Genomic DNA, 27,598 nt, shown 5'->3' on the forward strand with positions numbered 1-27,598 from the left:
GAGATGGCAGAAATAATCCATCAGGTGTCCCTTTCATTGTATAACATTCCATACACCAAATAAAGTTATGCATGGTAATATGTCAATTTCATTATGCAAGTGCATGCATCCATTACACCATGAATAGTCAGGATTCTGAAGGATACCTCAGTTATACAATCGAATTTGTATTTCACTAGTACTGTTGAGGTAATGTGCCCCCTTTTAATGCTTTTTATACACTAATCACAGTTGTTATCATATTAATCATGATTACTGTTATATTAACCACAGTTATTGACATATTAACTGAAGTTATTGATGTATCAGTCATTTACTCTATCTCTACTATGCATGTGGAGGTCTGGAAGTGTATAAGGGAACCAGACAATCCAGTGTTAGCCTTAAACAAACAATATACTGTATTTACATCCTTTTATACTTTGCATGCATGTGAGCAGAGACTAAAAAAGAAAGGTCAGAAATGTACAGGAGACTGTGGGAAGGTATGCAGATGTGGGATATCTCGAAGTAGAACCAAGAGGGAGTAGAGAAGAAAACAATTCTACATGTGTGCTGTAAGTTACAATGTAAGGCCTGTTGTTGGGGAGGAAAATGGGAGTTAGACACTGTCCAGAAACTTCCTAGAAGATAAAAAATAATTGGACTCTGTGAGGAGGGGGTTGCAGATATTGTTGCTCTTTGTTTGATCAGTGCTGTACAAAAGACTGCTTAGCGCCTTATGTTTTCTGAGATATTCTCCCTGGTAGTTTTTTGACCTCTGTCATTTCTGTGTATTGTTGTGTTCCATCTGCCTAATTTTTGAGCCCACTGTGATTTATTAACTGTAATTGATTTTATAGTTGTAGTAGGAGAGAGGGGACGAGATGAAAATTTCTCCTACAGTACATGTATGACTACTACCAGTAACATCTTATTGCTGCCCCTTTGACTTTTTCTACAATAATAATTAAGGACTGGTATTTTAGGGGGTTAAAAGCTGTGATCCACATTATAATGGTCCTGCTGGTTGGGTCTTTTGGGTGAGGTTGAGCTAAAGACCCTTAATTTTAAGTTTACTTATTTTTATCATTTATATTTTGCACATTGAACTATTATTAAAATAAAATATTTTGTTTAGTTACAGTGAGAGTCAATATCTTATTCATTTTTTGCATAAAGATGGTATTCTTTGGTTTCAGATAGATTTAGTATGGAATTACATTGGATCCCTCAAGAAATATTGTATTGTTTGATGTAATCTTGGTTTAAAGTTGTTGTAAACAATGCATGGAACAATTTCAGGACTACCTAAGGAAAGCTAAAAAAAAAAAATACAAAGCAAAGTCTTGAGATTCTGAGTTGATCAACTTGTCCTGTCTGCAAAATCACTTCGTTAGAGCATCGTATCGTTTCCTCAACGGGGACCATAATCCCAGATCTGGCAACCCTCTACAGCCGTGTGTATTAGGGGTACTACGGTAGCTTCGGTAGATGGAACGTCAACAATACCATAGAAAAGCGTAAAGCTTGACAAACGACGGTCATCTTGTACTGTTCGAGTCGGGCATTGTCAACATGGACAATATTCGCCAGTGGAACTCCGTTTTCCTTTTTATAACTCTTCAAATTTTCATTGCAAATTTGGTGCAAGGCCAGGATGAAGATTCGTACCACCGTGTGTTTGGGGCGCCCGGGTCGCCGGTTCGTTTATCGGGCTCTGACCCGGGTTTGCAAAATGTGGTCAAGTTTGCAGAAGGACGTTATAACATGGGATCAAATGGACTGTATCTGCGCAGAGTTAACAAAATCATATCTGCCAGTAAACAGGTAGGTGGATGATTTATAATTAATTAGTCATGGGCAATTGTGCGACTACCTGATTTTAAGCATACAAGAAATCACCTCTAATTTCATGATGCCACTGTGTCATTTTTACATTTTGTGAATCTTACATGAAGCTACATAAATAAGGCACTTTATTTGTCATAGTTAGCGTTACACAGCACTATTTATGCGAATTAAAGTGCATCAATAAACGAGTGACGCCGCAACGTTTTGTTCTACAGTCGCGCGAGGATAGTCGCATTTATATGGCGAATGATGGAAATCTATTAGTCTAGTCTAGAAAGCAGTTTGTTGCGCAATAATCTTTTGTCATACACAACAGAGCAGCACGAAACGTACCTGTTACTGCAGTGCATTGCAATGTGTGTAGCCGCGATTTGTATGCATCACGGACGATCTGTTTCTCACATAATTTTCAATGCACGTAGACATGTTTTTAACCGATTTTAAGGCATGTATGTCCAGAAGGATGTCATTTCAACTACGCTAATAGCATTTGAACGATGGAAAACATTTACTACATTTACCATCAGATGTATGTTTTATGTAGAAAGGATTGACACGCTCGAAACATATTTTGGCATCAGTGGTGCCGGTGCTGCTTTGGGCTCTTAGACAGGTGTTTGTGTGTTCTGAAGGTGGTGAAGGGGATCAGGTACAGCATTGTGGCCGAACTAGGGAACACTTTGTGTAAGAAGTCTGCTGTTTTGGCCGACCCTGCGGTCTGCGAGTTCCATACGGACCCCAACAAGCTGAAGGTAATCGACGCCGTTACTGTGTGGAAAACAGTATAAAATGGAACACAGAGTATAACACAACCACACGCATATTTAGTGATTATATGAATAATTTGTGGGTTGGGGCAAGCGTATCTGTCTCTCTCTCCTTGTATTCTTTCTGTCTGTTACTGTTTTGAGACAGTGACAATTAACACTGATTACAGTCTGGCTTTGTTATCCTCTCCAGTGCACATCTGGAATCTGGTGAAACGGTGATGATTTCTCAGCGTTGCTCTAGGATACGAGGACGCTCGGTGTCTGTTTATCTGATCAGGCCGAGATTACGACACTTGCAAGCGTTCATCTCCTAGTCACATGACCGGGACCTTGTGACAGATAATCTCATTGACACATGACTTGTGCTCAGCACACAAAAACCGCAAAGCCATATGCAGGCTTTGTGTTGTATTTGTATGTGGGTGTATACCAGTTTTTAAGCATAACCCCCTGCCAAGGAACCAGGCAGTGAACAAGGATAGCTGGATAATCTACATTTTTACATGGCACAATGAAGTGGCTCCTGTTGTATTTACATTGTATACATAATAGACCTGTCAGGACATCGCTCATCATTCTCTGATGTCAACTAAAAAGACCTTTTTAGAAAAAAAAAAAGACCGAAGATGTCCTATGCCGATCAGAATCCCAGAAACTGATAAATCCAACTTGGATCAGTTCTTATACAGTGGATCGCTGCTCTGTTGGATCATTGTTTGTTACTATTAACGTTTGATTAGCTTGACGCAAGGTAATGAATCAGTGTTTGGTTTCATGTAAATACTTTTATTCTCACTTTCGTAAGTAATTCTTAGTGTTAAATTGGTATAATGTGCTATAGGTCCAACCCTAGGATAATTATCATTATATTACATTGTTGTCGTTTAGCAGACACTCTCATCTAGAGCGGCTTACATAGGTTACAGTTTTTACATGTTATGAATGATCCATATAACTGGATATTTACTGAGGCAATTCTGGGTTAAGTACCTTGCTCAAGGGTACAACAGCAGTGCCCCAGCAGGGAATCGAACTAGCAACCTTTTTCCCCCCCCAACCCCCCACAGATGGAGGTGTGTGTGTTTGAGATCTGGGACATCCCATGGCAGAGCAAGTTCACTGTCCTCAAACAGAAGTGCCAGCCAGCAGGTCAGTGTGGGCCATCCTGTACCCAAGTCAGACAGTTCCTGACCAAACAGATTCTGAGGGGAGTGGAGCTGTAGGTTAGAGGTCACTGATTCAACTGTAGGGATTCCAAATATGTTGGGACCTACGTGTAGGACTGTCTCTGCATAGCAATAAATTCTTTTGAGTATGTTTCCCTTTAAAGTGGTATTTACAGTCATGAGTCCTATAATCACTGTTTGTCTCTCTCCTCAGTGGCTCCCAAGGAGACAAACAAAGTTGAGGAACAGCCTCTTGTGCTCACTAAAATTGACAAGGTAATACAGCACAGGTGTGTATGTATGTGACATCACATCATCATCACTCTAATGAGTATGTTTTGTCCCCCCCTTGTCTGATGCAGGAGTCCATGGAGCTACTCTCTGAGTTTAAGGAGTTTATGTTCAAGTACAACCGCACTTACAGCAACCAGGAGGGTAGGAAATACATAATAATTACGCATGCGCACAAACACTCAAACAGATGCAGACGCACATGTATATAGTAGACTTGAGTAGACTTGACCTCACAGTCAGAGCTTAGACTAATACAGAGATCACACCCACACATACATACATGCTGACTGGTACATCTAGCCATGCATTTACACAGATTGCCATGTGGAAATGTCACCACACATTGACATACACAGGCTATAATTTGGGTGTAACACTGGCAATCAAATTCTTGTTAGTTTGCTGAGCGTGTGGCAATTTCATCTATGCACCAGCACCACGCATTCAGCCTGAAGCTCTCTCTCACTCCCTCTCTCTCACTGGCAGAGGCAGACAAGCGTCTGCGTATCTTCCAGCAGAACCTGAGGACTGCACAGACCCTGCAGGCTCTTGACAAGGGGTCGGCCGAGTACGGCGTCACCAAGTTCAGTGACCTCACAGGTGCGCGCTAGTCTGTGTAGGCAGGGGGGCTGGGAGCTGAGGGCCCTGTGACCTCATACGCTGTTCTCAAGGCATGTGTCATAGTGGGTAAGGAGCAGGGCTCATTTCCCGAAGGTTGCCAGTTTGATTCCAAGGTGGGCCACATCTGGTGTGCACCAAATTTCCTCAGTAAACACCTAGCTGTGTAGAAAGACAACTAAGAATTGTGAGTAATGCAAGTTGCTCTGAATGAGAGTATCTTCTATGTAAAATGTGATGTAATATATTCCAGCAAACACTGAAGACTTTCTGCATCTTTTATACTGTCATGTTTAATATGACATAATTCATATTTTATGTTCATGTTTGGGGAGTTTTGACTGATATTACTGCCAGCCTTTCCTTTCCAGTTAACACTGTTGATACTTTTAGTACTTTGTGAATAACTAACATTAGTGGTTTCAACTAATTCGATTCATTCATGTACAGCTGACAGGTGAAAGAGTAAGGCATATACCCAAATCAAAGGTTAAAGTCCTCCAAGCTTGTTTGCATGCCATTATGTCATTTGCTTGTGCTCATTTTCTCCCTCTGTGCAGAGGAGGAGTTCCGCACAATTTATCTGAACCCCCTACTAAGCCAGAGGAATCTCCATCGCCCCCTGAAGCCAGCGGCCACTGCCCACAGCCCTGCCCCTCCCAGGTGGGATTGGAGAGAGCATGGAGCAGTCGGTCCAGTCAAGAACCAGGTGAAATATCACTGCCAACCGAATGTAAACTTGCATGCCCCCGCCGTAGGCATCCCCACTACTTGTGACAGTGGCCACACTAAAAGGCAAGACCTACCTGAGTGCAGGTTGATGTTATTTCATTTCAGCTGCCTACATTACAGACACACTCACGTTACAGGTGTAAGCATGTGCACCTCTCCCACCACTGTGTCACTCATTGCTTTGCCCACATGTTGCACCTGAACTGTGCAACATGACCAGCAGGTGCCAGCAGAGATCAATAACAAAGTCTCAAAAGGAATACATTCAGTTCGTGGGTGCGGCAAAGCTTGCTATTGGTCACACATGGTCATCCTTTTGTTTACAAGGCAAATAACTCTTTCTTCTCAAGGGTACATAGCTGTAAGAATAGTAGTGGTTGATTTGAGAGTGTGTCATTTAACTCAGCACATTGTCAATATCTTGCATCATATTCATTTGCGTTGCATTCTTACTGCTGTGTCGACATTGCTTGAGCATTGCTTCAGTGTTCTGTCACTCCATTGTAGGGCATGTGTGGGTCATGCTGGGCGTTCTCAGTCACGGGGAACATTGAGGGCCAGTGGTTTCTGAAGAGGGGCAAGCTGCTGTCTCTCTCTGAGCAGGGTGGGTTTTGCAATCTACTCATCCCTCTTTGTTTTCCCTTGTTTCTCCTTTCTCTTTCTGTCTCTATATTTTTATATATTTTTCTATCTCTCTCCCACTTTGTGTCTTAATCAAATTTAAATCTTCTTTATTGGTGTAAATATTTTTCTTTTTGTTTTGTTGTAATTTGGTTGTGTGGAGTATTGCTGTTCTGAGGCTGAATGAAGTTAGTAGATGTTAGTTCAGTGAGCCTCAGCACCAGCTGTCTAAGGGGACTGGATGTTCACCTCTTGGCACTGCAGGGCTTTGTAACAATAGGAGTTGGGGTGGCTTGCTTTTAGGTGGTTCCAGAATTTGATTTCTGTTTTTTGGGTGTTAATTAGGAAGGGGTATTTGCCTACCCTGCCCTGCATGCATTGTTTAAGGTTTTTCTCTGTAGCCGTAGTACACAGATTATTTTACAGAATTTCACATGCAAGGTTTCAGTTAGGTCAGTTCTATCTCTCTCTGTCTCTGAGCAGAGGACCCATTAAATTGTGTGTTTCTTTCTATCAGAGCTGGTGGACTGCGATCGGCTGGACCAAGCGTGTGGAGGGGGCTTGCCATCCAATGCCTACGAAGCCATCAAGAACCTTGGTGAGGGGAGAGGGAGGAGGGGAAAGAGGGCAGTCCATGCTTAGCCACCATTGTAGCATGCTCTCTTTCTCTGCAGCACACAACCCCCTGTGATTGGCCCGTTTCTTGCTCTCCCATAGGTGGGCTCGAGACTGAGACTGATTACAGCTACACAGGGCACAAGCAGAACTGCGACTTCTCCACTAGGAAGGTGGCAGCCTACATCAACAGCTCCGTGGAGCTGTCCAAGGATGAGAACGGTGAGCACCATGGGAGAGGGAGCTCTCCCTAGAGCTATCACGCACTGTCGAACACTCACTGAGCCATATTCACTGTTCATTCATACACATATTTTTGTGCATACGATCAAAATGACAAATGTTTTGGAATTCATCAATTTCCTCTTACCTGGAATTTGCCCCTACATATGAACAAATCTCATGTCTGCTCCAGACCACTCGTACCACACACAAGTACACAATTTTAGAAAGAGAACTTCTTTTGCCATTTAGATAAAATTATACAAGTGACAACTATATATGTAAACAATATTATGCTTTCCAGTTGAAATACATAAAAACATAATTCAATTTGGAATGAACAAAAACTAATGACTAATCTACTCAGTAGACTTAAATATAATAAACCTACTTATCATTGCAACTCTGTCTATACTGTAGGTGACAGAGGTTACATGCTGAAAAGTATTTGAGTCTGTGCTTATAAGAAAATAATAAACTCAGTGCTTACTATAGTTGCGGTGGTTGAGGAAAATGAACTAACATACGAAAGTAAACCTGCACACCATTATAAGGTAAATACAGGTGAAGTACCTAAGTATAGAGAGTGAAGTGCAAATTAACAAACATTTCAGTCACGCAACCTTCATCAATGCTATTGTTGTTATGAGTTGCGTTCTAAAAACCTCTCTGATGACTGGTCAACCCGCAGACACTATAGTTGGTGGATGTGTTAGGACACAGCAGGCAGCACAATTTTGCACACAGAAAATATAATGTGGGAGATTAAGTTGATCCACTGTGTCCGCCACAATATGCCCATGAAAGGCATTTTCTCCCCTCGAGATGACAATATGTCCAAATCGCCTTGGAGGACAGGGTTACGATTCACACAGAATGGGTGATCATCTCTAAGTCAGGGTATGAATTACATGTAGCTGTGCACCTTTTTATCCACATCTGTAAAGTATACTCCCACATACTTTCTATGTTTTGAATGCAAATTTCATTATTACACATAAGGACAAAATTTATTTAGATAATGGAGTCCTTTCAAAGTCATGTTTATTTTGACTAATGATTTAAAAGTGTTCCGGACACTTCTCACACTGCAAAATATGTATCTTTATTCTTGCGTTCATCTCTATCAGAATTGTTTACATCTCTTTATTCCCTTTCGGTAGCATCGGCTAAACCTGTGCCTCGGAAATCAGAATGCATCTACATGGGTTTTTCGGGGTGTTTAATTACAGGTAGCATGCATGAGTGTATAATTTAAGAACAGTTGGTATTCGTCATCATACAAACAAGGGTAAGAACAAAATTGGCTGTTTTTACGCACACATGATCTTTTGATTGGCAGCACACTGTACCTCCTCCCATTGGTTCTCCCATGAAGTGTAATTATGCCATCACTAGTGGAGAGGTGGAACACATGCAGGTATGATAGTACAGTAGCTTGGTATTCTCTGAGCTTTAAGGATCGGCTGATGATTTCCTTTTATTTTGTACTCGCAGAGATTGCTGCCTGGCTGGCAGAGAATGGGCCTGTGTCTGTTGCTCTCAATGCCTTTGCCATGCAGGTGAGTATGATGTCATGCACTGAGCTGCATGTGGAGATGATGCTATCAGCGTGCACAATAGGGCTTTAATGTAAAACTAATGCAGCCATTTAGATAATACTTTATTGATCCAAAAAGGAAATTCCCTAAGGAGGATAAAAGTTTGCATTTATCCTCTATTTTCAGTTCTACAGAAGAGGGGTGTCCCATCCTTTGAAGATCTTCTGTAACCCCTGGATGATTGACCATGCAGTGCTGCTCGTGGGATATGGACACCGTGAGTATTATACACACATACATGCACATACACACACATGCGTGCGCATACACACACACAAATGTATTAAAACATGAAGGAACATTACATTACATTATTGGTATTTAGCACAAACTCTTATCCAGAGCAACTTACATCAATTACAGATTTTTACAATGTTACCCATTTTATACAGCTGGATATTAACTAAGGGAAATTGAGGGTTAAGTACATTGACCAATTGTACAGTAGCAGTGCCCCTGTGGGGAATTGAACTGGCAACCTTTCGGGTACGAGTCCTGCTCCACTGCTACCCTGTCGTCTGGTGTGGCCAGTGGTGTCCCTCAGGGTGTCCCTTTCCCTCCTGCACAGGTGACGGGATCCCATTCTGGGCCATTAAGAACAGCTGGGGTGAAGACTACGGGGAGGAGGTGAGTGACAGACCATCCCAGCTGACTACTCAGCTTCACCTTCATGTAGCCATACATGCCACAAACTCTGAAGGATTCCACTGGCCTCTTCTCACCATTCAGTGTGGTGTCATTGGCACAAGGCTAGTGGGTGCAATAGGAGGACACACCCCACTCTATTTCTGACATGATGAATCAGTGTCACATGGGGAGCTGGGTTGAGCACTGCCCCACCCCTCTGATATAAGGGTATGCTGAGTGCATGCTGGGATGTTTTCTCTATTTCTCTGCGATTGAGCGCTAGGTTCTAGATTTCCCCAATTGGGGGGGCAATCATAGTTTTGGGGTGGGCAATTTTTATTCCCCAATGCATAATTTTCTATTTACAGCATATCAAAAAATGCATAGTACAGCCTTTAGGCTACCAACAGCCTATAACTTGACAGAAATGTAAGATATAAGGGGTGGCAGTATCTCAGATAGGGAATTGAATGGTTTCTGGTTCAAATCCCGCTTCATGTTGCATCCTACTGAGGGTGTTTGAACATGGCTTGTCTGCCAATGTTTGTTGATGATAGGTCATCTGCTACAGCCAATCATTTAGATAGAAAAAATGTTGGAATGTTGATGTGTTATTACAGTTTTTCTCAATTACTTTGGCTTAACCTTCAAAAAGTGAGTTTTGCACTTGTTTTGAAAATATTAAATATCATTAGCCAAAGCAATTGAGAAAAACTGTAAATACCAGGCTACCTGAAGTGAACTAACTATATATATATATATACATAAACTATGAACATCATGTGTCAATGTGGAATGGGCACGGAAAATGCACTACTTGAACTCGGCACTTCATGCGAAGGCGCCGGACCCAGTGCCTTCTGGAGCAGCTGCCGCTGCATTAGCAGAAAGTTGTTTAATAGGAACCATAAATCGCTGCTTGGCTGTTCGACTGTAACTATGCAGGATACAGAATTCCTCCACGTAATTTAGCCAGGTAAGAAATTATTTAAATCAGATTTATAAAGCTACTCAGAAGCAACCTAATTAGTTGGGTGGTCTATTGTAGTGTATAATAATAATGGTTCAAATGTACTGTAAATATACCATAAAGCCCAATTCTATCAGAATAAGAAACATGTGACTACTTTAACTAAAATAATAAAGTGCATCAGTTCGCTCCTTAGCTGGCAACTGTGAAAGCAAACATTAGGCAATAATCTCTAGTGAACTACGTCAGCTAATGTTCTTTGACACTATTCACACCTTGGAATTATAACCAGACACTTTCTAAGTAAGGAATAAAGCACGACTGGTGGTGCGGTTCTATGGAAATAAACCACGACAGGGTGGTGTCATGCGGCCCCATGGCGAGGGCCAAGGGGCTGTTAACCACACTGAAGTGAAATAATGGGGAAGGGAATAATGCACACCCCTCCACCCAAAGAGCAACAAGTATTTAACCAAGCCGTGGTATAAACCTGTTTAAATAAAGCCATTTGAACCTGCAACTGTGTGTCCCGTTGTTAACCCCAACGTTAGAGGGCTAAAAATGATTTCAGAAAATTATAATAAGTTTTTATTATTATTATCATTGTTGTTATTTAGGGGTGCTGTGATGAAATTTAGGTGTCCTAAATTGTCGCCAATGTCCTAAACCCCACCAGAAACGCCCCTTATACTGCACAACACAAAACCAATAATAGTAAAACTATCAAAAAATAAATGTACAATGATTTTTTAATATGTCAATTTTAAATTACATATGAGAAAAATGTTGCTATGATCTAGTCTTCAATCAAGAGCCATGCGCTGTAGTTAATTTTTCTGTCTCCAAGTTTTGTAGTGTCCATCCAACCAATCAGAAATCGGAACAGTATGAAATCGCTGAGCTAGCCAAGGATATTGACCGGGGGGCAGAAAAAAGTGATTCGTCTACAGGATTCCAAATGAGCGTAACAACTCTGACAGATATAGCCTACACATGCTTCTGGCCAGAAAATTTGGGTGGGCAATGCCCACCCCTGCACACCTCTAGATCTGGCCATGGAGGGACGGAAACATGATCTTGACAATATTTCTGCACACTGCCAGGCTGTTTTATATTTAAATGAAGACAAAACAGTGGTGAATGAATACTACTTGAAAGAACACAAATTTAGAAGTCAGACTGATGTAAATTTAAAAAATCCTTTGAGCAGAACAAACTTAAGTGTCAGAAAGTAGTTTACTCAAAACACCTGCGTTAAAACTAGTAGTGTTTAAAAAGCATTTATATGTAACAACAAACATAACCAAAATAATAGAATTAGTAAAAAGTAAGTACAAATGCTAACCTACACCTTGAGTGATGCATGCAGGGAAACGAACTTCTAATGTAGAGAGTGGTAGCACTCCGTATCCTAGGAAGCTAAGAATGCCCTCTCCAGCTCCACCAATTATAGAAATGCTGTGTCCATAAGAATGTTTTCTTCATTTGATTGGATTGTCAGGTGACACAAAACACAGAGGGCAGGGAAGGTCTGTCACTCTCAACAGTTGTCACAGCCTGTTACGTCTGTGCAGTGACATTGAGATTAGCTGGTGAGGGAGCCCTACTGAGGCTGAAGAGATGAGTTAGTGGTGGTGGCTGGGATTTGATTTTACAAACCTAACTTGTGGAATAATGCTATATGTAGGCCTAATTTTTCAAATATTCTCTCATTCTTTAAGAGATAATGCTTAAATTTCTATTTATAATTAGATCATAGGTAATGTGAAATAACACATTATGTTATATTATAACATTATAATAAAGGGGGTTTTATTCCAAAGGGGCAGGGGTGGAGGTGGGCTGAAAACAAGAAGAATTTGTTACATTATACACAATACTTGTGTATATGTGAGGAATGAGGAATAACACTGTTAGTAGATTCTGTAGTATGGCAGACTGCTTCCATGAATAACGACAAATAACAATAACTGTAATGAAACTGCCCATCCAACATCTCACTGCCCCCTTAGTCAAAGTAGTTCGGCACTGGGCGTGGACAGACCAGAGCTGATAGCGAAAGCCTTTAAATGCAGAGGTTTTCAAAAAAAATTCACCAGCTTTATGTAGTTGTTGTATTCTGTGATACTGTGGTGTTGTGTCAGTATCAGTGTTTGTACCTGTTGTCCTGAATTCTAAGGCATTTGCTGGTTACCCTGCTATGCACTCTCGTGCAGGTGGTTGCTGGACAACGGCAAGCAGAGCCACCTCTGACTTCATGTTCTGTAAAATCAGCTACTGCTTAAAAGGACAGTATGCATTACTGACAATAAACCTTACACACATCCATACATACAAATGAACATGAAATACAATCTCTATAGTTGTTCCACTGATAAAGATTTTTGACTGGACATGCTCTCTGATAGGGGCCCTGTAGCAGCTGTTGTATAATGTTGTATAATCCTAAATGAAACAAAGAATCCATTGCATCTGTTGTGTGTGTATGTGTGTTGCAGGGGTACTACTACCTATACAGAAGCTCCAGGTTGTGCGGGATTAACAGGATGTGCTCCTCTGCTGTGGTGAGCTGAGCAGCCGCGTTATGTGGGAGGGGGTGCAGTTCTGCTTGCCAGCACCACCGGAGGGAGCGATCGGGCTCAGATGCACCAACAGAGCAGCTGGCCAGTAAAATGTCTCCCTGTGCAATTCAAGACCACCAACCACCAAGCTGCAAGTACCTGTCTCCTTCCAATAGAATCAGGAAACTGATGTGGAAGGGGGCTGTTAAAAAACAACCAATGATTATTCAACGGGAAAAAGAGCACATGAAATAGATTTATTTTCGAAGACTGGCTAAAAAGGGATTGGATTTTAAATGGTTTAATAATGCATTGGCTAGTTGCAATGTCACCTTTTTAGAATTAGTATATTCGGAGGGAAAGGGGGTATTTAATCCTAAAATTCATTTAGTCTTACAATGATTTTCACCTTTTAACACAGTAGAGTACAGCCATTTTAATGTCCTTTTACTCTAGGCATAGTACAGTTAATGCCTTTATATCACTCAATCCTTTTCCAAGATAAGATCATGTATTGTGCTGTTGTGCTGTGCAATATCGTGTAATGGCAAGCCATTTCCATAACATCCTATTACTGAATAGGTCACTTTTAAGTTTGTGGGGGGAGATAAATAGAGATTTATAGGATTGATGAAAGTAAGGTTTAAAACTAAATACGAGTCTTGTTGATGGAGAAAGCAGACTGCAACTGTTAGCTTTTCAGTGAAATCCACTGGAATAAAAGCCTTTTAGTCTCCCCATCATGCTTTGAGTTGTTCTGTGTAAATACTGGTCTTCTGAAAGGCTTGTAACTTAAATGAACTAATTTTCTAGTTTCAAGCTGACCTTCTCACTTGCATACACACTCACTCTAAACCTCACACTGTTTGTATGCTGAGCAAATCACACATTGATTTGTTTCTTTTTAAGCCTATTGCTGTAAAATCACATTAAAACAAACAGGACATATTTGTCCTTGTATTGTACTCTCAATTTTATTAAAAAAAGATCCAACATAAAAACTGTTGGGAAGAATTTTAAATAACTGAAAACTGAACCAATAAGGGAACAGCATTTTTCGTTCTCACAGTCAGACAAAAAAAAAAAACCAGTGTGTCAATCAGGTATCCCTCCATTTTTAAGTTTGTATGAAAGCAGCAAAATTTCCCCTAAACCCTTCCTTTTTCTGATATTGTGATCAAATCAACTTCTGAAATACTCAACCTATCACACAAAGACAACTTCATGCTTAATTAACGGTTTAAGAATATGAACGTTCTTGGTGTTGCAACTCTCCAACTTACGTACAGAAAATATCACAATACAGTGCAGTATGTATGTCAGGCTTAATTAGCAGGTGTCAATTACAAATGGTAATTACAAAATGAACAAATGAATCACAAAATATGGTAACCTGGGAAGCTGTAGAGTAACATCAGAACAAGTGTATCCAAGAGAACTTTTCATGGTTGAAAGCTGTTTGGGTATAAAACATTTAAAAAGCGCTATCCATTTGAATAACGGTCAGAAAGGGAAAGGACCGTACTAAGCAAGGAGTGGGAACAGAGGTTTACTTCCATAAGAACATAAGAATATTATGTGCCCCACTGAGAAGTTTTTCTGTCAAATAAAGTTGTACACATATAGACCAAAAAAAAAAAAACTTCAAATCCATTCGTGAACCCACCCAAAAAACCAAAACCCACCACACACTGTGAGAGAGGTACTGTGTGTGAGAGAAACAGTCTAAAGATTGTGGAAGATGCCAGATGAGGGGTGCATGACCTTGGGCGAGAAAGACTGTGAAAATGAAGATGCAGTGCCATCTGATGGTGGGGGGTGGGTGAACTACAGGAATGAGTCGCACCATTCGCGAAGGCAGCTGTAGCAGTCACCCTGCTGCTTGGCGTTGGCACCGCATGTGTCTTTCAACCAGTCCCGAAACAACTCCTCATCCTTCTTCAACACCAGGAACTGGCCCAAGACTACATACGCCTGAGGGGAGAGGAGGGGGACTGTAAGGGATGGAATTGAGAGTGGAAAAATGCAGGCATCGAATCAGCAACCTTTCGGTTATGAGTCCTGCTCCTTAAAAACTATGCTACACTGCCACCCCAAAAGGATATTTTGCGAAGTGTGTACTGATTGTCCTGTGGCTCCTAGACCTCTCATACAGAAGTGCATGTTATATGTGAGATGCTGGCATGAACACACGCACCTTGTCGAAGCCCTTTTCCTCAAGCCTCTTCCCCAGCACCTCCCCGATTCCGGCCAGCGCCATCACCGGCTTCTCCCCCATGGGCTCTGCCACAAACTCCTTGTGCTTCTGAGATGTTGAAGACATGGCTACCCCACTGTTGGATTTAAAACAATCACAGAACAAGTGATGAAGGCGGTCAATTGTATGACCTTCTTGCCAGAACAATTAATTCTAGGCCCCGTTTCTGGCCTGTGCACCCTTGGAACCTTGAATGAAAGGTATGTATGAATAAATACCTAAATGGTTTCTGCAATTAATTCTCTGAAGAAAACAGGTTAGGTCTGATACAAGGTAAATGGTTAGAAAAATATTCCTAATGTCTCCTGAAAGCCAGTCTGTTTGTGTAACAACACAGTATAGACTTTAAACTTCACCTGCTTGATTCAGGGTGCTGAGTCTCTATCATTGATTCTCAATATAAAATAGAAAGGAACACATTCACGTCTACTTCAGTTGTTGCTCCACCTATAACGTTGTCTTAAATCGTTCATTTGAATTCTTTCGCACTCGTTAGCTTTACCTGCTAGTTTGTACCTTGCCTGACCAGCCGTTGAAACCTGGTCATGCAGTGCTTTTAATACTGTTGACTCCGTATGGTTTTTCGCTTGTGTTGTACTCACTTGTAAGTCGCTTTGGATAAAAGCGTCTGCCAAATGAATAAATGGAAATGTAATTTCAGCTGATGTAACTAGACAAGAATGAGCGCCTAACTCAGGGAGAGTTCAGACAAATACTCCTTTCCTGCATAAAACAAGTTCAGCAGCTCTAGTCGTCCTAAAGGCCTTTGAAAAACAGAGTTACGAATCAATATATTTAGGCAATATAACACATTGTTCATGAGTCAAAACAAGGTGGACATATTCGCGCAGCAAAATCCTGTGTACATACGTTCGACGGGCACATACTTTACCCCATCCTATATACTTTACAACAAAAACATGCTCTCCCAAGTGCACCGCAGTAATATACTGGCGAAAATGACTGGATGTATAGCTGTACAAATATGATTATTAAATCGTTTCCACTCGCGTCATGTGCATGGTTTGCATTTCAAATCAGTCTCTCCTCTTCCCGGAATCGCCTGCTAGTGGAGTCTCACGACAGCTAATACGTAGCCGGGATCCAGGACAGATTGTGCAGAGATAACAGCTTATGTTTACGTCCAGAAAGCAACTGCTCTCACATCTACTCTCGTTCATTATTTCTGAAAAATGATTCCGCCAGGTCGAACGAGGAGCGAAGGGACGGAGTAATTAGCAACACTGTGTAAAGTTATCAAACGTTATCAACCGAAGCTTTCCATCACCATCTCAATTTCGGCAGAGCATTGATAACTAGAGTTAGCTAACGATAACGCTGATAGCGCTACTGTCAAGTCGTCGCCGTATAGATCTTCATCCACACAGCCAAACACACAAGACAAACATGTTAGGGAACGCTTTTTGCGCGGGGCTACATCACTCGCTACCTATACAAAATGTACACAGATCGCTGTTTTAACTTCCCAAACAATTAGCGAGAACATACCTGTGGCAACCTAAGGATGACTCCAGCAACAACGCTAACGGTAATTTATTAGTTAATGTTGGCTGATCACGCGGTTGCTAGGTAAAACTAACTAGCCAACACTGAAGTTACACGGACGCTGTTGGAAAGTTAATCGACCTACCTAGTAAGATTGCTGTACATATTAGCTAACTAGGATAGCGTTTGCTAGCTGGATTTTTGTGGTTACTGACGTGTCGCTGTAGAAATTAAACTTTAAAATAACATCACACTATGACTAGTTCATTCAAAGATAGCTATATCGATGTGTTAATAGCGAAACATTCATCCAGTTCACACCACCTTAGCTTACGTTACCCATCCTCATTAAACAAAATTGTGTCATCCAGAAAAAACAGTTAAGCTTTAATCTGTACAGTTTGTAAAACGCATAATATACGAAACAAAACCAATAACGGTACTACTTCAATCGTTCGTTTACCTGTTCTATTAAAGTGTGAACTAACGTCCGTTAAAACACAGCGTCTCCCTCTTGTCTGCTGTTTCGCTCTAAATTCCAAAACTACTTCCGGATCCCGCCGCTAGGCCGTTTCCCCTTCCGTTCCGCGCGGCTAAATTTCCCCAAGGGAAACCGCGTATTATCACTGACCTTTCCTTTTCAGTATTATAGAGCTCATATATTAAAGTGTGAATATGAACTAGTGATGTGTCGGCCGCGAACGAGTCGGCTCTATAAGCCGGCTCCTTTACGTGAACGATAGGAACCGGCTCCCGTCTGAGAGCCGATTTCTTTTTTTGTTGTTGTTGTTAATTAATACAGGACAGAATAACAGGATGATCTTTTCGCCACACGACTCGGCTACAGGCACTCCATGCACAGACTGAATTGTAGAATTGTAACATACATTTATGCGCGAGGATCAGATGAATAAAACGTTCAATACACATGTGTAATAGTGTTTGATGTTTTTACACCAAACTTAATGTAAAATAATGGTTTTCTGGAAATTATTAGGTTTAGTATAATTACACTGAATAATTTAAGTGATATATGTGCACACATACCAATCATGATCATAGGTCATTGCTAAATTTGGCTGAATTATAAAAGCCAGAAGTGGTACTAAATGAAGAGCCGTTTGGGAGCCGAAAAAGCCGGCTCTTATTGCTGAGCTGAGCCAAATGATCCGGGTCACTAAAAAGAGCCGGAATTCCCATCACTAATAAGAGGTGACATTTTTATACATGCTTTATGTGAACTGCTGTCAGTTGTTCACTTGATGTCGCAAATTCTGGTCAGAGCGGAGGGAAGGATGTATGCGTTGCACAGGACGTGGAAGGCATTGTTGACACGCGTTAGCGTTACCGTCGTTACTTCTGTACATTTTGTATTTACAGAGATAAGGTTATTTTTGTTCGAGAATCATTTTCAATCGAGAATCTTTCAGGAGTTGGGGATTTAAGCGAAGAAAGCTAACTGTGTATTACCTTCAAGTGTTTGTGCAACTTTCAAGGTAGCGCGCTCGAACAAGGTCTTTAGCTAGTGTGTTTTAATGCCGGGTAGATATCCCGCGTTAGCTGTGTAGAAAGTACACATTACCCCATATGTACACACACACACACATACATATATATAATTTGTCGTCAAATCCGTTACAAGTAACTACACTGCATACTAATGTCATCATAACGCAAATGACCCTGTAAGTAGTTAGCACTAGTTTTACGGTTCTGCATTATTAGCGCTATGTGCTGGCTACATGATGTCATATGTCATTATAACGTGCGTCTGTAGCATTTCATGTATTGCTGGTAGTGAAAATAAGCCATTAGTGATGATTTTGTTTCCATAGCTGGGGCACTTCCATACTGAAGAATTTATAGCAGTTTTACAGCCACCAACGTGAAAGACTCGAAAGACCGTCTTCAGTGATGTCGCAGGCCACCAAACGCAAGCATGTTATGAAGGAGGTGTTGGGCAACCTTGTCACCCCAACCGAAAGTCAGCAGATCGTTAGGGTGAGTCTGCCGTACGAGTGCCGTTGGTGTTTTAGCATGTTTTAGCATGTGTGAAGGATTGGAAGCTATTACGATTTTTTGCTCCTCACACCCCACCCAGGTTTTAGGCAGCCCGGGGAATAACCTCCATGAGGTAGTGACAGCTCAGGGTGACCGCTTCCTGGTCAGCATGCCCACCAAATTTCGCAAGAACATCTGGATCAAGAGAGGTAACCGCGTCTGTCAGAGTATTCACATCAGTTTGGTGGTTTGTTGTTTCCTCCTTAAGAGTACGTCATTACTTCTTTTTCCACGTACCTTCCCACATGTAGTATCCTAACTGCCATAGCCATCTGTTGAAAGCCAAAGTAGCCTAACACAGATCTAGCTAAAATCTGAGTAAAAATATGAATGCAATTTAAAATAGCTATGCAGCTTGTAGTACTTGCTCATTGTATTAATTTCACTTTTCTTGTCAACTTAAGAGGTGATGATTCCATATACATTGTCGAAAACCCAACATGATCTTCAAGCTGCAAATATAGAGAATGGTAAAGCACATTATTATTACGTTAGGTCATTCTGTGCAATACTGATTCAATGTCTTAGGTGATTTTGTGATCGTGGACCCCATCGCAGAAGGAGAGAAAGTGAAAGCGGAGATCAGCTTCATCCTCTACAAGGACCACATTCGCCAGCTACAGGCAACAGGCATCTGGTGAGACCGCTTGCTGCTCTGTATCACTGTACTCAGGGAGGGAATGATTTCATTGCTTTACTTGCCAAGCAGAAACCCTTATCTAGGTCTGGTGGCACACCATGTGACAGCCCAGGTGACATAAGATGCTGTTGAAGCCATTTTCATACTGTCACAATGCCACAGACATGCTGAGAGAAGGTTTGGTGGCTGGGATCACAGTGACAGGGGTTGTGGTAGGTGTGGGCAGCAGTGGGGTGTAGTGGTAAGGAACAGGGTTTGTAACTAAAAGGTTGCTGGTTTGATTCCCCCGATGGGGCACTACTGTTATACCCTTGGGCAAGGTAAGTAATGAATAAGAACACTGTGTCTAAACCAGTCCATGTTGCAAATATTTAACAGCACAGCTAAAAATGATCCATAATAGAATTGCAGTTTGATTTTTCAAAAATGTTTTTTGGTACTTAAAGCTGAATAAACTGTGAGACACTCTGCTGTCGACATTTCTCTAACCTGCCTCGCACCATTTCTCAGGCCAGATGGGTTCTCAGAGGACTCAGCCCTGGAGGAGAGGGGAGCGCAGCACACACAGGAAAACAGAAGAGGAGAGGAAGAGGAGGATGGAGGGATGTCTGATTCAGACGAGGACGACGGCGACCTTTTTGTCAACACAAACCGTGTAAACTACCACTACAGTGAGAATGAGGAAGAAACCGAGGAAGAAGATGATGATGATGATGATGATGAGGAGGAGGAGGAGGAGGGGGAGAATGGGGAAGAAGAGGAGGACAGTAGAGAGAAGGACATTGTGGGAGGGCAGGACTAAGCCCTGCCCCCAGGAATGACCCCCCCCCCGAAGATATTCCATCTGGTCAAACAAGCAATAAAAATGTGGTATAAACTAAAAAACAAACTCTCCTAATAAACATTCTTATCATTCTTATTTGAAGTTTACATCAACTTGCTGTGAGGAGATGTATATGTACATTAATTACTGTATATATGACGTTGATATAAAAGGTTTTACTTTTCAGATGTTCTTGTCTGTAGCAGACAATGCAGATGGTTTGATAAATGTCAGAAAGTATTGGTGTCAGTGTCTTCAGTTCTGTATCTAAACGTGTGCTTGCACTTTACCTCAGAACCATCAGGAAGAATAGAGATGCGTCTGTCTTCCACATACTGCAGTGTTATACCTACTGTACTGTGAAGAACCCTTAAAGTTAAGAAACCCCAAAACACATTTAAATTTTTACTTTCCCTCAAGTGAAGTTACAAATGGAAACATGTCGCAAATTACTTTAGCATTTAAAATCAGCATGGTTAATTTTCCAGTGTAGTCAGATGCTCATCCCTCATGAATGGTGTCCTGACTGGCAAACATTTCAAGCCAGCTTCAGATCGAAAGAGGCTTTAGATTTCAGTCACTTTCTTAGAGCAGAGCTTTTGTGAATTAGAATGTTCTTTTGCCAAAAAGATGTTTACAGGCTCCTTTGCACTCAGATGATTTAATCCTGCTTTTGCAGAAGTGAGATCATGGACTGTGTTGCCTCCTTCTGTAGGCCAGGGCACTTATCTGCACAATTCATATGAGCTGTTGCTTCAGGGCACTTCAGTAACTCCTGCTTCTTTCTATCCAGTACACATAAAAGATTCATAAAAGACCATCTTGAGAAGCCCACTGACATACATCACAAAAATGAACAAAAAGAGCAAGCTTTCAAAAATCCAATAATTTATTTTAAAAACCAACAAACAAAAGGAACCAGCCTGAGCACACAGTCAGCTGAAAAAATAAGCCTCCTGCTCACCAACCACACACCTGTATTTAATATGCCTTTAAGTAGGCAGTTGTAGTTCATTAACCAATGGCTGGTTCACGCACAAAGACAATTATCTATTTTTGGTTAACCAATATCTTGTATGGAATTAAGATGATGGTATTGCAAATATTCTACATTGGAAAATAAAGATCCTTAAAAATTACCAAAAGAACACATGGCTAACAGCACATTGACAAACACTGCAGCCATTTTGGGTGCTCCTCCTTCACACCCTCTCTACTTGCAGAGTTTTGATTCATGAAGTAGTCACTTGTTTTTCATGATTAGCACTTGTTTCTGGCTTTGGTCTGTTCTGACCCACAGAGAACCACTACACATCACGTATATTTTACACTGCAAATGCATTTACAGTACCACTACATACATATAAATATTGTGCATATATATATATATATATATATATATATATATATATATATATATATATATATATATATACATATATATATATCACTTGTCCATTACATTACACTGTTTTGAAAATGTGGTTGTTTTGTATTGGAATTTTTTACTGTCCACAGAGTACAGTATTGGTGAGGACCTCTGGAGTAGCCAGGATCTCTGGGACAGGTGCTCTGTCACTTCACTGTAACAGATCAGGACCCTCCATGTTTAATTACCAATAGGGTGGCAGTGTGGTGTAGTGGTAATGAGTAGTAGGACTCATAACAGAAAGGTTGCTGGGGTGAACCTTACATTGGACAGAAAAGCTGAAGTTACATGTGCATTGTTTTCAGTAAGGAGGTGGCTGTGCCATGCATTTACCTGGTCACACTGGTAATTTTGCCTCAGTAACACGGCATGGACTGGAGCAGAACGTCACACGTCTCACTGGGGATAATTACTAATTGGTAATTGATAAAGGAAACAGTACTGCTTGGAGTGGGGGTGGAGGTCACAATGGTATTATCAGGTTTTAAGGACAGGGACCCTTGCAGTTCTCAGTGGGTTTCATTCTGAGGCAATATTATTAGGACCCAGACCAGGAACAGATACAGCACTTTTGTGGTCCTTCAATTTCGGATTAAAACTAGCAATCACACAACTGTAAACACATGCACCCAGAACCCCCCAGACTCCACTGTTTCTTGCCATGCACACTGTCAGTATAATTGAATATCTATCTAATGAGTCTCTCAAATATTAGGTGGTCTAGTAATCCAAATAGTTCTAGAAAGATGGAAATTTTATTCTGTTCCTGTTTATTCCTCCCTTTCCATTCCTTTTTTGTACCTGATCTTTGTGAAGACAACAATTGTTCTATCAGTTTCAGTCTTCAGTGTTTTAAAATTTAATCAGTCAAGCTTACTAGTCATAATTACATGTTGACTAGATACATTTCGATTTTGACAAGTCAAAATTAAATTATGACTAGTCAGAATGATAATTTAAGATATCCGTAAAACAATGTTGTATATTCATGAATACGTTTTGACTTTGTCAAACTGATTTACAGGTGTTTTTTAATTCAATCACAAACATCAACAATTCCTTTGCCACAAGTGAAAATAATGTTTACCTATCTCAATTGTTCAATTTTTATGCACTGAAAAATGCACTGAGTTGCAATTTCATTTTGCCAAGTCATAATTCTAATTCAAGACATCTGGACCGAAATTTTGACTAGTCATTATTTAACTGTAGCTGTCTTAAACTGGAAGTGCCACAGAAGTCAATGATAAAAGTTCCTCCAATATGAGTAGTTATAACAGAATTAGAGATATCTTAATTTCATGCATGGTGTCCACATTTGTGGACAGTTAATTTAACTCCATTTTGGGTTAGTTTATGATGATGGAGTTCACCAAACCACTTCGGGGTAGTATCAGTAGATCCATAGCAATATTGTAACAGTAGCTACTATCTTGTATTCCAAAAATTATTTCTGACACCCTCAATCCAAGATGGCTGATGGTGGTAGCCATGCACAAAATGCTTCAGGCATATCTGTGGAAAAACTTCCATTCAAAGAGGTCAACTCAGGTGAAAAAAATATTACTATGCACAGGAAACTGTGATGAACATGTCTGTGTTTTGTAAACCTAAATTTAGAGTAAAATGTAGTCTTTATACCTCAAAAACCAACTGGCCATGTATGTGGACGTCATGCAACAGTGGACTCAGATTACATTAAGTCTTGTTTGTGTAACCTGCTATTATATCTGTTGTGTTTGTTCAACTATGATTTAAATTAGCTTATATTATAATTAATATAATTTATTTTATTCTATTAATATAATTTGCCTACAGCTATAAAGAAATCAGTTTGAGTTATTTGTACTCTGTTTGTTACATATTGGATGTTGATATTTTTATAACTGAGATGATTCAACATGAACTGAAAATGAACTTAAAAAGTGAGAAATTTGTTTTTTTTTCATCAGCAGTGGATGTATTCTCATATTTACTACACTGCTGCAAGGTTTCTGCATACATTTAACCAATCAATTAATATCACTTTGAGTTTTTTCCTCTCTGTTGTTTCTAAAATATGTGTTTTGTTGTTTTTTAATAATTGAGCTTATATACATGACATAACCTAAAAAAAACATGATATTCCTTAATGTCAGCTGTGGCTTTATACCCCCCTTTTTACTCCTTTGTTGCATGATGTCCACATGCATGGACAGTTAAATAACTTTTAAATAAAACAGAATTTTGTAAACTAACTAAAATGGATTTCAATTTTAGCACATTTTTGATTAATAAAACAATCTTTAAAAAAATCTGGAACATTTTTCTCATAATTCATTCATGAAAGGGTTAAACTGAATATATGACTACTCACATAGATATTTTGAATCGGACTTATGACTTTTCAAAATATGATTGCGACGAGGCAAAACCATTTTGGAGAACATACAGTATAATAACAGAGGTATGCAATCGATATTATTACCACTGGCAAAGGTATTGCTGATGTGTATTATTGAATTAAGAACATAAGAACATATGATGACGAGAACAGGCCATTCGGCCCAACTAAGCTCGCCATTTCTTAATTAAAGAGTATCCAAAACTGCATCAAGTCTAGACTTGAACACAGCAAGGGTCTCTGCCTCAACTACATGACCTGGCAACCTATTCCATGTATTGATAACTCTTTGTGTAAAATAATATTTCCTTATATCAGTGCAGAACTTACTCTTAACTAGTTTCCATTTATGTCCTCTTGTTTTACAGACTGAACTCACCCTAAAGAATCTATTATAGTTAACCTTATTGATTCCTTTTATAAATTTAAATACCTCAATTAAATCACCCCTAAGCCTGCTCTCGCTTAGTCTAAATAGGTTAAGTAACTTGAGTCTTTCCTCATAGCTTTTATATTTCATGCCAGGAACTAATTTAGTTGCCCTTCTTTGAACCTTTTCTAAAGCTTCGGTATCTTTTTTATGGTGCGGTGCCCAGAACTGCACACAGTATTCCAGGTGCGGTCTGACTAAGGCATTTTATAATTTCAATATAACCTCTTTAGATTTATATTCAATACTTTTGGCTATATATCCCAGCATCCTGTTGGCCTTTTTTACTGCTACAGCACACTGCCTAGATCCTGTTAAGCTTTGGTCAACCATTACTCCCAAGTCCTTTTCAAATTGAGCACATTCTAGTTTTTTCCACCCATGAAGTAGTCTTGTCTAAGGTTCTTATTTCCCACATGCAAGACTTTTCATTTATCTAAATTGAATGACATCTGCCAGGTATCTGCCCACTTTTGGATGCTGTTTAGGTCTTTCTGTATTAACTTAGTTGATTCTATACTGTTGGCTAGACCCCCTAGTTTTGTGTCATCTGCAAATTTTACTACTACAAATTTTACTAACCTCTGCATCAAGATCATTTATGTATATAAGAAATAGCAAAGGCCCCAGCACCGATCCCTGTGGGACTCCACTTCGTACAGGTACCTGCTCTGATACAATTCCTCCCACAGTTACAGTCTGCTTTCTATTAGACAGCCAACTTCGATACTCGGTGATAGCTCCTGTAATTCCCGCAGATGTCATTTTCAATATGAGTCTCTCGTGCGGAACTTTGTCAAATGCCTTTTGAAAATCCAAATAGATAATATCATAAGCTTGGTTTGAGTCCAGACATGCTGTAGCTTCCTCAAAGAAGTCCAGGAGGTTTGTTAAGCACGACATCCCTCTGCGAAAACCGTGGCTATTATTTAGAACACCATTTCGTTCCAGGAATAATTCCAAATTATCCCTAATGATGGATTCCAGTATTTTGCATGCGATACAAGTTAAGATGACAGGCCTATAATTTCCTGGTTCAGTCCGGTCTCCTTTCTTGTAGATAGGTACTACACTGCCATGTTTCCAGTCATCTGGTATTTCTCCAGTTTTAAGGGATTGCTTAAAAATAACTGTCAGAGTCTTGTAAACCACCTCTGCTAGTTCTCTGAGAACTCTTGGATATATTCCATCAGGGCCTGCTGCCTTATTTGTTTTAAGTTTTTGAAGTTTATCTAGTACTTCTGCATCATTTAAATCAATTTCCTCTATAAGTCTCTGAGAACTGACTGCACCTGAAGGCATATGCAAAAACACTTCACTAGTGAAACTCTCCACAAAGTAGCTGTTTAGTGTATCAGCAATAGCTTTGTTATCGTAAACCATAACCCCATCCTTATTTTTTATACCTCTTATTTCATCCTTAACTATCCTTTTTTGACCATAATATTGAAAAAAACGTTTAGTTGCTCTTTGCATCTAGTGCAATTTGTCTTTCATAACACCTTTTGGCTTCCCTTATTTTTTTCTTAACTTGAGCTCGCATATTACCGTATTCAATCTTATTACTATCTGAGCTCTCCAACTTGTATTTTCTAAATAATTTCCTTTTTTGTTTCAAACTGTTCCGTAGCAACTGTACATCCAGAATAATCGTTTTAAATATGCACCACATTTCTTTGACAGTTTTGCCACCTAGAAGAGGTACCCAGTTTATATTCCTTGCATAATCACGCATCTTAATAAAGTCAGCTTGCCTAAAGTTGAATACTCTAGCATTGGAGAATGCAGACTTAACTTGCCAAAAAATTTCAAATGTAATTGAACTATGGTCACTTGTACCAAGTGGTTCCCCTACCTCAATACTGCCGATTCTATCAGGATTATTACACAGAACCAGATCTAGGATTGTGTTCTCTCTCGTGGGTTGAGTAACAGACTGTATCAAAAAACAGTCATTTACAACATCCAAAAACTCTTCCTCATATTTACCTTGACCTGACACAGCTTCCCAATTAATTGAAGGGTAATTGAAGTCCCCCATTACTATTGTCTCACCCTCCTGACATGCTAGTTTAATGTTATCAAAGAGCATACTACTGACATTGCTGTCTGAGGCTGGTGGCCTATAGCATACTCCAACATTCAGGCCTTTTTCATTTTCCCCCAATATCTTAATCCATATGTCTTCACTAACACCAAGGGGCTCCATTCCTGGTATTTCCTGAGTATTAAGATTATCCTTTACATAGAGAGCTACGCCTCCTCCTCTTCTATTGATTCTATCTTTTCTTAGCAGCTTGTATCCCTCTACGTTGTACTCATCCCCATCCCCTGCACCAAGCCACGTCTCTGTAATCACAACATCAAAGTTACTATTACTCATAACGGTTTCCAGATCGAGAATTTTATTTTTTATGCTTCTAGCATTTAAACAGAGGAATTTCAAGGTACCACGTGTGCCTCTCCTGCCCTCCACCCCCGCCCCCAACTGCCCAGAACCACCTCTATTACAGTGCTGCTCTGACTGATTTACAAGCATCGTTTCCTCCTGCCACGTGTTAAAGCTCCATATAAAGGCTTGTTTCCCTTTGCTTGCACGTGGTACTGGTAGAATTCCAGAGAAGACTACCGTGGAGGTTCTGCTCCTAATCTTCCCCGCTAGCTCAATAAATTTTTCTTGCAGAACCCCAAACCTACCCTTTCCTATGTCATTGGCTCCAACATGGACCATGACCACCAGATCCTCCCCCGCTCTGGCCAGGAGCTTGTCCGCGCTCTCCAGGAGGTCTCCAACCTGGGCACCAGGCAGGCAACAGACCATGCGAGACTCCTTGTCGCGCGAACACACTATGCTATCTACCCCTCTAATGACTGAATTCCCCACTATCACCAACTCCCTTTTCTTGGAGGATGAGGCCACCTGGGTGCCCTGGGGCTCTTCAGTCCTCCCACTCTCAGGATCGTGGGTCAACTCGTCCTGCAGTGGCGCGAAACGGTTGGTCACCGCGATCTCTGGAGATACTGCCCCTCTTGGAATTTTGTGCCCCTTTCTACATTTACGCCCTACTGTAACCCAGCTCCCTCGCCCTATCTGGTCTGTATCTTCCCCCCCTACCCGGCTTGGGTGAGCACACTATCTCTCTATAGGGCGTACTAATCAGTTCCTGGAACTCTAACAATTCAGGATTACTGTGGAGTCCAGCTAGTTGGGCCTGGGGAACAATCTGTCAAGGGTACTTGGAGAGATACCTTAAAGCATAAAGTGGTTTAGCTTCCAACAAATCAGTCATGCTATTTACAGTATCTGTGCTGCTGAACAATAACCCCTGTCATATACACCCAAAACATCTTATTTTACACATTAGTAAATGGTGTGACCAGGTGAGAAGGTCTATCACAGAACTTTTTGCTTTTTAATGAGAAAAAAACAATGGAATGG

The 27,598-nt window shown here is 40.5% G+C and overlaps 3 protein-coding genes across 3 annotated transcripts; 2 read left to right on the plus strand and 1 right to left on the minus strand.

Annotated features, from left to right (window-relative positions):
* The first annotated feature begins 1,488 nt into the window (after positions 1-1,488).
* ctsf (cathepsin F) lies at positions 1,489-13,368 on the plus strand. The gene is made up of 14 exons (XM_036547890.1): positions 1,489-1,809; positions 2,466-2,585; positions 3,671-3,752; positions 3,984-4,045; positions 4,132-4,204; positions 4,550-4,663; positions 5,242-5,390; positions 5,921-6,017; positions 6,552-6,632; positions 6,752-6,871; positions 8,369-8,433; positions 8,599-8,689; positions 9,041-9,099; positions 12,568-13,368. The coding sequence occupies exons 1-14, from the start codon at positions 1,558-1,560 to the stop codon at positions 12,640-12,642; spliced, it is 1,440 nt and encodes a 479-aa protein (XP_036403783.1). The 5' UTR covers positions 1,489-1,557; the 3' UTR covers positions 12,643-13,368.
* On the minus strand, positions 12,873-16,938 carry LOC118790818 (barrier-to-autointegration factor). Its single transcript, XM_036547891.1, has 3 exons — positions 16,857-16,938; positions 14,828-14,963; positions 12,873-14,604 (listed from the first exon to the last, which is right to left on the minus strand). Exons 2-3 carry the CDS (start codon positions 14,951-14,953, stop codon positions 14,458-14,460), a joined length of 273 nt encoding a protein of 90 aa, XP_036403784.1. The 5' UTR covers positions 14,954-14,963; positions 16,857-16,938; the 3' UTR covers positions 12,873-14,457.
* A 762-nt stretch (positions 16,939-17,700) lies between these two features.
* On the plus strand, positions 17,701-19,919 carry eif1ad (eukaryotic translation initiation factor 1A domain containing). Its single transcript, XM_036548938.1, has 5 exons — positions 17,701-17,889; positions 18,229-18,394; positions 18,495-18,603; positions 18,983-19,091; positions 19,605-19,919. Exons 2-5 carry the CDS (start codon positions 18,308-18,310, stop codon positions 19,894-19,896), a joined length of 597 nt encoding a protein of 198 aa, XP_036404831.1. The 5' UTR covers positions 17,701-17,889; positions 18,229-18,307; the 3' UTR covers positions 19,897-19,919.
* The last annotated feature ends 7,679 nt before the right edge of the window (positions 19,920-27,598 follow it).

The sequence above is a fragment of the Megalops cyprinoides genome, chromosome 16 (genome assembly GCF_013368585.1).
Source record: "Megalops cyprinoides isolate fMegCyp1 chromosome 16, fMegCyp1.pri, whole genome shotgun sequence".
Classification (NCBI taxonomy): Eukaryota; Metazoa; Chordata; class Actinopteri; order Elopiformes; family Megalopidae; genus Megalops; species Megalops cyprinoides.